Source organism: Coffea arabica, chromosome 4c (assembly GCF_036785885.1).
Source record: "Coffea arabica cultivar ET-39 chromosome 4c, Coffea Arabica ET-39 HiFi, whole genome shotgun sequence".
Lineage (NCBI taxonomy): Eukaryota > Viridiplantae > Streptophyta > Magnoliopsida > Gentianales > Rubiaceae > Coffea > Coffea arabica.
In genome coordinates, this window is record NC_092316.1 from 51,211,525 (window position 1) to 51,222,451 (window position 10,927).

Here is a 10,927-nt window from a genome sequence, read left to right on the forward strand (position 1 = left end):
AACTAACAAGTTTAGTATTTTTGAATTCGAGTTTGACTTAATTAGTTTGAATTCGATGTTGATCGAGTTCGAGTCGAACTCGACTCGAACCGTTCGTGAACTTGTAGCCCTAGCTGAGGCAATTTGTAGGTTTCATTAACATTACGTGTGTGTTGTGACATACTATTGATCCTTAATTACAGAAAGAGTTCACTTATAAAAAAGGAATGAAAATCATGATAAATATAAATACAAAAATTCTAAAATCAAGAACATAAACTATCTTTAATTTATTTTTATCGCTTAAGCCGTACGTCAGATTTTCCCTACAGAAAATATAACTTATAATTTAGCCAAATCAAAATCATTTGGAATGTGGGTTCAGGTTGGAACTTAGTAGCAGCTGCCTCCCTAGCTTACCCGTAGGTTCTATCCCACATCGAGAGTTGGGTTGGTTTGGGTTGGGTAGATAAGTCCCCAAGTTTGCCTCAAGAGTTGCCGGCTTTTGAGGTTAAATTTGGGATTAGGTTTATTTGCCTGCTTGAAAAAGTCTGATAATTGATAAAAAAAAATCATTTGGAATGTGAGAGAATTTTATCAGTTATTATTATTATTATTATTATCATTGTAAATAAAGAATGCGAGAGTATGGTGAGATGGAAGTTAGGCAATTGGCAGATTCTCACACTTGCAGAAGTTTCCTAGTGAGTGCCAGTAGGACTAGGCCTGTCAACGGGTCGGGTCTAGACCCGGATTCGGACCGAATCCGTGAAATTAATGCGGGTATGGGTAGAGATTTAATTCCGTTTCCCGGATCCGGATCCGGATCCGTTTTATCAAACAAAAAAACGGGTCGGATACGGAATATAGTATTCCGGCCCGTATTAGACCCGGATCCGGATATAAATGAATTAATAATTTAAAAAATATATATTTATCAATATAATTTGATTAGGGTGATGTATTTTAATAAAGTTAATTTGATTTTTTTTCTTATTTGATTTTTTCTTTGCATTAGTTAGAAATTAGTTTACAAATAAATTTTTTTCTCATTTTTATTAGAAATTATAAAATTTGGTAAATTTGTTCGGGTAGACCCGAATCCGGATCCGGGACCGCCGGATCCGGATCCGGAACGTAGAATAAAGGACCCGTCGGGTAAACGGGTCGGGTCCGGATCCGGCATAGTAATTCGGGTCCGGGTCCAGAATAATGAATTCCGGCCCGGACCCGACCCGTTGACAGCCCTAAGTAGGACACCAAAAGTGGACTCCCTGCTCACCAGTCACTAAAATCCACTCCACACCGCAGCCCTCTCCATATCCCCACAATTCCCCCTCCTTTCTTGCTTTCTTTTTTTATTTCTTTTTCCCTTTCCCTACAATTTGCATTTTCATTTTTTTGCGATAATCAATCAATCATTCACACGCGCAAGAACAGTTGTAATAATTATATAGTACTTATTAATCAACGAAAACAAGCCCTCGTTTCTTCTTCTCTTTAGAAACTTCACTGCTTTTTACCTCCTCCTCCAAGGGCTCTCTTCAGCTAAACCCTAGAGCCCTAACCCAGCCCCTTCTCTCAGGTAAATTCCCTTTTCATACGCATGCATAGTTTTGTTAATTTGGATAAGGGTTTGATGCGTGGTAGTTTGATTTTGTTCTCTAAGAAATTAGTCAAGAAATTAGTGGGTTTGGAATATGGAATTAGATCTTGGGGACTATAGAAAGACCTGAACTTTCATTTCTTATTTGGGATTTAATCCCTTTATTTCGTTGTGCTGATTATCTGTTTTTGCAACGATGAAACCCAAATTAAAAGGCTGAAATTTACTTGTCAACCCAATTTGGAATTCTGTGCAAAACCCTAATTTCAGTTTTTTGAGAATTTGGGGGAAAAGCTTGTTCTTTATCGTCTAGTTCAATTGACAAGAGGCTCAACTTCTAGCTGTAACCATAAAGGGGTGATAGGAAATTATGAGAATAAGTAGGATTTAACTTTTGATCGGGTAGATTAACGTATACGGTCTTATGCTATTGATTTGATTAATTTTGAGTTGGTTTTAGTTTGATGGTTTACTATGGGATTTGTAGGTGGTTTGAAATGTCGACTCCAGCTAGGAAGAGGCTGATGAGAGATTTTAAGAGGTTGCAGCAGGACCCACCCGCTGGCATCAGTGGTGCACCTCAAGACAATAACATTATGCTCTGGAATGCTGTGATATTCGGGTGAGCTTTCGACGGAGTTGTTTTGAAACTACAGACTGTTATTGCGAGTGAATTACGTTTGCATATATGGATAATTTTATTTGTTTGCATGGTTTTTCATTCACTAGTTGGTAAAACGTTTTCTGGTTTCTTTTCTGGTGTGGATTGCAGTCCTGATGATACACCTTGGGATGGAGGTAAGTCGATCATAACACTCAAAGTTTGTTCTTGCTAAGTTGATGGCATCAATGGGTGATGTGTTGGTGCATGGCTTTCAATGCTTTCTGTATGACTTTGAATTATCATACTGTGAAGTTGATGTCCTGAATGGGTGAAGTTTTGGTCCGTGGCTTCTAAAGCTTGTCTATGACTTTAAATTATGAAACTGTGTAATATTTTTAGGGTGGAATCAAGTCTACTGTGCTTCACTTACCTTTAGTTTGTTGAACAACCAGTTATCGTGTAGCTTTGCTAACCTATTCAATGTTTATGTTTAGCATATACATTCAATTGAGTTTTCACTCTGGTCAATGTCCAGACTTCATTTATGAGTTTCACATGTATGTGATGCATCTGAATTTCTAGGATCTAAAGCTCGAGGATACAGTGAAATTTTGCTTCAACTAATTTTTCTGTATAAAGTCAAGTGTTATCCTGCCTCTGAAGCCACTATGTTTGCTCCACAGATGTACTTTTCTGATGTGCGCCTGTTGCTTTTGTTGGTTTAAAGTCAGAAGCCATTTATTTTAAGGAAAATGCATAGAAATGATACAAGTTCATTCTTCTCCTGTTCTCAGTATCTTGTGTCCTAACTTTGAAGCTAGAACATCTGGCACGTTCATTCTTTCCTTTGGAGATATATTGGCTGTAAATATGTTTGCTTTGGCTTTAGGACTAGTATTTTGGTTACAGTGCATCTCTATGAACTTGATGGATCCTTATCTAACTTAATTGACCTTTGCTCTTGTACATAAAGAGGGAAATTGGAGATGTATGTTATAGTTATGAACTGCTAAACAATTCATCATAGACAATACTATTGCTTTTACAGCCTTATTTGCATTACAAGTGGTACCCTACAAAAACTATTTATTTCTGGTGTTGGGGTGATTTTTTTACTCTTTATCTATATGTAGAGGAGGGATATGTTTAGGTTTTTTTTTTTTTTTAAAGATTTTTCCATGATAAAGTAAGTATGACATGCACAAGAAGCCTTCAGCTCTTTGTTGATTGACTTGGCTTATAGTGTCTCTTGGAAATCAATTGCAAGGTTTCGTACTATGTAAGATGTTGATTATGATCCTGGTTCATCGATTCTTCCAAGGCATGTTGACAATGGGATGACTTCTATGATCTCTTGTTCTCAGAAATACCCTGGGGAAGTTCTTAGGTGGGAAGTCTACAATTCGGACTTCCATACTCTACCACACAAGTGTCCAAATGCATGGTGCTGCATGCATTTGATTGGTTGCATTTGTACACTTGGCATCTATAGAAGTTGGAATTTTCCTGCAGAGTGCCTACTTGAGAGTTTTTATATATAAATCGGTACATGTGTGAGAGTAGATGGACAGGAAAGTGCAAACAGTTGGTCCAGATTATTCATTTGCGGGGGATTATTGCATTATTTCAGTGCAAAACGGAGGAAAAAAAAGAGATCTCTGAAACCAAAAAACAATGTGATAGAGTAGGTAGGAGGAGAATAGAGCTTAAAAGAAAAATAAGGTTCTTCCAAGGGTTTTTTGGCACAATATTGGGAGCATACCTGTATTGACATGATTTCTGTGATTCTTGTCACATGCCATGTCATTTGTCTATGAAACATAACATTGTGAAATGTTTCACATAGTGATGTCAAATGGATGTCAAAATTTGTGTGATTTTTAACTGATACACTAAGTCATACTTAATGCTATACTTTCCCTAGAATATTTAGGCAATGTGACAATGAGATAATGTTCGTCGTATAAACAATCCATCAGAGAATTATGTAGGTTGCTTACCTGAATGCAATTATTATTCAAAATTAAGAAAATATTGCTACTTTTAATCTTTTTCCAAGTATAAAAGTTGGTAGTCGTACAGTTGACTTTCAAGTTGATCTTCCACAATTCGACTTCTAAAAATCAGAAATATAATAAGAATAGAAATAATAGGGAAACAAATCAGAACGGTACTCGTCTTTGGCTAATTCCTTAGATTATACGTGAAAAAAAAAAACTCGGTCAAATGTTGCTCTGACAATGAGTATGTATTAAACTAGGACAATTTTTTTAATAAAGCACTTATGCTACCGTGCTTAATCAGTATGGTAGCAGCTGTCAAGTCAAGAAAATAAAACCTGACTTGCTCTCTGTTCTGGCAGAGGCTGCACAATTGTGCAGCCTTTGACCAGATTTTTTTTTTTTTAGAAAAAACTGTCTCAGCACGGCAGGGGTGTTTTTATTAAAAAAAGTTTTTGCTTGAGGTAATTTGTTTTCGGTCATGTGGAAGAGTTTTTCTTTTGGCATTTGTTCTTGACCCACTTAAAGCTCATTGAAGTGCCACTCTTCAGCTTTTGCGCGCCAGCAGTGGCTATTGATTTGGCTTTGTTGAATCCTGAGGCTTTCCAGCATCATTGGTTGCAGTGGAGGTGTCATCTTCGTCCATGGCACCAATTCCTCCCGCACCTCATTGATCTGCTCGGTCCGTCAGTAGCCATTTTTCTTTGGATCTAAAAACTAGGGGCAGATAATTCAGAATTAACAACTAAAATCAATTGCAATAAACCTAATAAACCTAAGCCTTTGCTTTCCTGAATAAACCTAAACCTTTGCAAGATACATAATACTGATGCCGATGAATTGCAAGATACATAATAGTAATGAAAGTTGATGAGGAAGACCCTGAAATGATGATGACAAATGTCTCCAAAGATCTCAAGAAGAATGGGAAAGATATACACAAAGAAAATCAACCTACAAAGGGAATTACCTTGCTTGGACTTAATCTTGAGGGCTGATGCTGCTGGTTCCTATGAAGAAGAAAGTGACGATGAAAAGCTTTAAGGGAACATGAAGAGATTAGTGGGGAGGTTGTATCTTGCATGTGGATAGGCAACATTTGACCAAGTGTTGTACAGTATTGTTTTCCTTTTTTATCTTTGCTTTAGTAAGAATAGTACCAATCGTGTCCACTATTTCTACTTAATAGCCCTGTCTTGTAGTTGGTTAGGTTATGGGCCTACTCCAATTAATCGGTTTTTTTTTAAAAAAATAAAAACACCCCTGTGCAGCAATAGTACCAATAATTTTTTTTTTTTAAGAACAGAGAGCAAGTCAGTTTTTTTTTTTGACTCGACAGCTGCTACCATGCTGATTAAGCACGGTAGCGTCAGTGCTTTATTAAAAAAATTGTCCTGCACGTTTAGAACACACTCATTGTCAGAGCAACATTTGACCGAGTTTTTTTTTTTTCACGTATAATCTAAGGAATTAGTCCTTGTCTTCACCCTCAAGCCATCTCTCTCGCCCACCTCTCTTTGTTGCATACCTCTAATCGACGTTTCTTCTATTACCCTCCTCTTCCTGCCAGCCTATCCCAATCTCCCGAGTTCCATTTCATTTCGCTTGGAATATTCAGTCCCATTTTCTTATCCCACTTCCTGTCCCAGGTTGTGAAATACTGCCACTTGTCCATTCACTAAAAATAAGAAAATCCTTGTTTGGATTCTCGCTTCAAACCTTTCAAATCTTTCACATATGTTAATAACAGTGAAAATATACATCTAATAAAATTTAGAAAATTTAACTCAAAGAAAAAAGAAGTTGGAAAAGTGTTCCTAATGGTATATCACCATGAGCACTTCCATTCCTCGGTGGAGACCTTCCCTCTCACGTGAACATTTGCAAGCAACCATTTTGTTCCTAAATTCCAAAAGGCCCTCAATAGAATGTTAACAGCATTTTGAAGTGTTGTGGATATTTCTTCTCCTGGAGTCAGGGAGAAATTTTGTTTTGTCTCAGAAATTTATGCTTTCCTTTTGCCAACTTCCACATTTTTCATGACTTTGATTTCCCTTGTGATTGCTTTCTTTTGTGGTAGGAATTCAAAGCATTACAATTGCTGAAGGTGCAATCTAGGTAGCATCTGTTCAATTAGTTTAAGTAGTTGCTGAACTATAACCGTTTTATTAGGAAAATTGTTCAAAGTGATAGAGGAGGTTGATCGTTGTTGAGGGATAGGGAATGAAGACTGTTTTCTTCCAACTTCTATCATTAGTATGTTTAAGGACTGGAAGTTAATGAGCTTGAGCACAAATAAAATTTTCGTAGTTTTAGTAAATGGACAAGTGGTGGCTTATTAGAATGTTGGATAGTGAGTGGTGGCTTATTAGAATGTTGGATAGTGAGTGGTGGCTTATTAGAATGTTGGATAGTGAGTGGTGGCTTATTAGAATGTTGGATAGTGAGTGGGATATAAAAGTGGGATGGAAGATCCGAAGCGCGTTTTTGTTAAGCCTGATCCCACCCTCTGCTGACACTGTTGCTGTTGCCTCATTTTGCTGTTATCCACTGCCTCAGCAACCGTCTTGTTTTTGTTTCAAATATCCTCCAGCAGCCATTGGAACAGTTGTACTAATTCAGAAAGATATTGATCTAAATAGTTTGATGGTAAACTTTTCTATTTGGCTTGCAAGAGTTGAGCAAGCTGTATAGAATTTGGGTGAAGCACTGGCTGAGAGGTATGGGGGCTAACTATTTAGTTTATTACAAAAAAGAATAAAACAACTTTTGGAAAAGGGAGGCCTTTTTAGGTCAGCGGGTGATGGGACAGTTGCATTTTGGAAATTTAATCACCTGGATGGTCACATTTGCTAAATGTGACTGCCCACCTTTTCTTTTTGCTGTGCTAAAATAAAAGAAAAAAGAAAAGAAAATTTTGGTGGCAGTCATGTTTTAAATGGGGCTGCCTGCTTTAAAGTTTTGGTCCCCTCTCGCATCCCTTCTTCTTCTCCCCCTGTCCCCCCTTTCTAGCTAGCCACTTGTCTCTCTCTCCTCCTTCCACAACTATCTTTTTTCTTCCAAACATAATGTTTCACAACAACAGAAAAGATGTTCAACTTTTCCATAAAACCTGTCTTTGCAATAAAACCTGGCTAAGATGTCTAGCAACCCTGCCATCCTCAACATAAGGCGTGACTGAAATCAAAATCATAAGAAAATTGTAGCTAGTTTGACATTCAACTGAGTATATAGCATACAAGGAAATTATATCCTATGTCATAGGCAACATAAATATTTGCAATCTGGATTGTCATGTGAAAAAGAGGGAAAAAAATTATAGCACAAATGTATGTCTAGTACTGGCTAAAGAGCCCATAAAGTGCTTAGAAAAGTATATTGTGTTCTGCAGTAATGATTGTTAAATTACAAGTTTGCTTATATGTACACTAATTGTTTCCCTAAGGGGAGTGTATGTATATAAGTTGATCAGCACGTAAAAGTGTAACTAAAGCAGGTTCCTATGATTTGAGCAAATATGCATTACAAGGCAAGGAAGTAGGGTGATGTTCAAGAGCCTATTCATAGTTCATAACCCCCCTTCACAAAAAAAAAAAAAAAAAAAAAAACCAGCCAGGGTTAGTGTACTATCAGTGATTGCTTGTGTTAGTGACCCATCTTTTGTTGATAGAAGCCCATCGTAATAGGTCCCTCATGAAAGCCGAGATGACATGACTTAGATAGTAAGGGTAGATAAACACCTGCATTAGAGCTAGAGACATTCAATATAAATATGCTTGAGTGGAACTCGGCTGACAACTCTCTAGTTTCATTAAAGTACTGAAATTGAGCTAGGCCTTTTTATGGCCATCACCATTGGAGTTTAACCCATGTTTGGAGTCACGTACCTGCCTGCTGATCTTCTACTGTGCATCATCTATCATCTGTAGGTTGAATTTTCATAATGTGGTTAGGGAGGGGAGAAGAAGAAAGGGTGGGAGGGGGCCCACCAAAACTTTAAAGTAGGCGGTCCGCCCATCAAAATTTTCTTTTTTTTCCTCTTCATTATTTTTAACACAAGAAAAAAATGGGGCAGTTGAATGTAAGATGACCTTAAAGACAATAATCGTAAGATTCAATCCAAAGTGAGTGTTTACCATCCACTTTTACATTTGGGAGTGGGTGAAAATAGCAGAACAACTTCAGTATTGTGAATATGAATTATGATATTCTGGTGGTGGTATGTGATAAGGGAAATTCTAGATGCTATTATGTGGTGAATTAATGCAGAAAATTAATTCTTTTTGATCAAGTGGCCTTTGTTCCATGTCTTTTTTTTCCCCTCCCTTGTGCTAAGCACTGTCAGTTCTTTAAGTGGCTTTTTTATGTTTATGAGCAAGACCATGGCTCCTGGATGTTTATGCGCATTTCCTTTGGGCACATCAGGTACGTTCAAGTTGACACTTCAGTTCACGGAAGATTACCCAAACAAGCCCCCAACTGTGCGATTTGTTTCTCGGATGTTTCATCCAAATAGTAAGCATGACTATTGTATAGAATATTCATTTAAAGGCTAATTTGGCATTATTCTAATTCAGGATTTTTATTATTTGAGCAGTTTATGCAGATGGAAGTATATGTCTTGATATTCTTCAAAATCAGTGGAGTCCAATATATGATGTTGCAGCGATATTAACCTCAATCCAGGTAAATCACATTGGAATTGTAGCAGATGATTTTAGTTATGAGTCTGTTCTTTTTTGGTTGTCTATATGAGCCACCTTATTATGGGTATTTTCTTCGTCTCAATGTTATCGCAGGGTGGACATTTCAAATTCTGCATAGAATTGAATAATCGTAGAAATCGATTGCTTCCAGATTAGCCAATAATAGGCTGTTGGAGCAGTAATTTAGTCTGATTTTTAAATGCCAACTGAACAGTCTATTTTAATAATAAGTTTGCTAATTAAGGCATAAAATATTTCACATGTATGTGTGAGGTCCACCTTCACTAATCTGCTTCTCGTTTGCTTCATTTTGGTATACTTATTTACATGATGCTGCCTTGTTGAGTCAACTTGCACTGAGCCCAAGATGCTACTCCTAGAAATAACAAGAATCTCGTTGGCAATAAGTTAATATCTATTCGTCTTGGTAAGGAGGCACCTTTGACTTTGGTATCTGAGTTGCTAAGAAAATGTAGTTGGTGACTTGCTTTTGGTTCAAGGGAAACCGTGCAACTTTAAAAGATGCTAGAGTTGAAAATTTCACTACTCTGGGAACAGGATGGAGCAATTCCATTTTTTGTCTTTATTTCGACTTGAAGGGTGGGCTTGGTTTTAACACTGACAGGAAAGCATAGAAAGAGCCCTTGTTTTGCTTAGATCTCTTAGTTCTTTGTTCCTAGGCAATATATGGAAGAGGAAATAAAAAGAATTTAGTGGCGTCTTGACTCGATAAGGTTCCTCCTCTGAAATTGAGTCTTCACGGAGGTGAGCATCCTTAGAAACTAAAGTGACCTCACTCGGTTTCAGAATTATACAATAGAATAATCAGGGCTATCAAAGTAAGCGGAACAAAGTGTATCTATTATCGTAATTTCATTCTTCTCTTTCCTTTTCATCTCCAGTTCTGCATATGTGACGAGATAAGTCAGACAGTGTTATTGCCACGTGGTTAATGAATTTCTTTCCCTTTCTGATGCCCTAACCCCTATCACTACTTGCTCTGACATATTTGGATGACTAATTCTTTATCTGGTCAAGCACATTATCTCTCCATGCCGTAAAATTGTTATGGAGTATGAATTTCCTTAAATGCTCCACCCTCCCATCACCATTGAATATTTCTTGGCCCATGCCCGGAGTCGTTACCTTAACTGCAAGGTGGGGATGCCGAAGCCAGGCTAGTGACTGGAGTAAGTTGTAATAAGGGAGATAGCACATTGACTTGACATTTTCTGTCTACCACATGGACCTTTCTCACTGTTGCAGTTAGCAGTTGATACTTTGTCTGGGAATGGCTCAAGATATTATTGATCATGGGCTCTTTTTTAGAATACAGTTATAATTGGTTTTGCTTTTTGCAGTCTCTACTGTGCGATCCAAATCCTAATTCTCCAGCAAATTCTGAAGCTGCACGCCTGTTTAGCGAGAATAAGCGTGAATACAACCGCAGAGTCAGGGAAATTGTGGAACAGAGCTGGACTGCCGACTGATACTGTTGTGAGGCCTGCATTGGTACCAGGGATGATCTCACCCTGTTGTTGTGGGCCTGTTTAAGTTTCATCTGTCAATTTAAAGACCTTTATGCTGGCTTTCTTGAATCAAAACTCGATACTCCGGTCCTACTATATTTGTTAGGACTATTTATTTGGTATGACTTGCTGTATTTCATCATTTAGCTCCTGTAAAATAGGATTTTTCTGTTGTAAGCTGTCTTGGGATACACAGACATTCTGTTCCTATAAATATTGTTGTCTTGTGACATGATTCAATATGCCTTTGTGTTTTGGTTTAGTCATCAAATGTGCTTTTGATGCTTTGGTGAGAAGATTCACATTTGGCAAGCGTGTAATCCCAGTAGGGCTTACGAATGCTTTACAACTATCAGGCAACAAATGACCTAGAAAAAAAATGCGTATTCGTTTATATTTGCTGAGCAGTGTTGACTTAAAAAAAGATTAGCAGGGAAATGTGGGATTTAAGAAGCGGGGAGGGAGGAGGAGGATTTGGAGATGGGTATCTCTAAATTCTGAGA

The 10,927-nt window shown here is 37.6% G+C and overlaps 1 protein-coding gene across 1 annotated transcript; it reads left to right on the forward strand.

Annotated features, from left to right (window-relative positions):
• Window positions 1-1,281: 1,281 nt before the first annotated feature.
• LOC113740353 (ubiquitin-conjugating enzyme E2 2) lies at window positions 1,282-10,666 on the forward strand. The gene is made up of 6 exons (XM_027267958.2): window positions 1,282-1,564; window positions 2,073-2,207; window positions 2,358-2,383; window positions 8,615-8,704; window positions 8,787-8,875; window positions 10,257-10,666. The coding sequence occupies exons 2-6, from the start codon at window positions 2,083-2,085 to the stop codon at window positions 10,383-10,385; spliced, it is 459 nt and encodes a 152-aa protein (XP_027123759.1). The 5' UTR covers window positions 1,282-1,564; window positions 2,073-2,082; the 3' UTR covers window positions 10,386-10,666.
• Window positions 10,667-10,927: the final 261 nt, after the last annotated feature.

Bases quoted from the DNA above. Each gene is read 5' to 3' on its own strand.
- LOC113740353 (XM_027267958.2), top strand. From the start codon at position 2,083: ATGTCGACTCCAGCTAGGAAGAGGCTGATGAGAGATTTTAAGAGGTTG. The intron at 8,705-8,786 runs GTAAGCATGACT...TTATTTGAGCAG, and splicing joins TCGGATGTTTCATCCAAATA to TTTATGCAGATGGAAGTATA. The intron at 8,876-10,256 runs GTAAATCACATT...TGCTTTTTGCAG, and splicing joins CGATATTAACCTCAATCCAG to TCTCTACTGTGCGATCCAAA.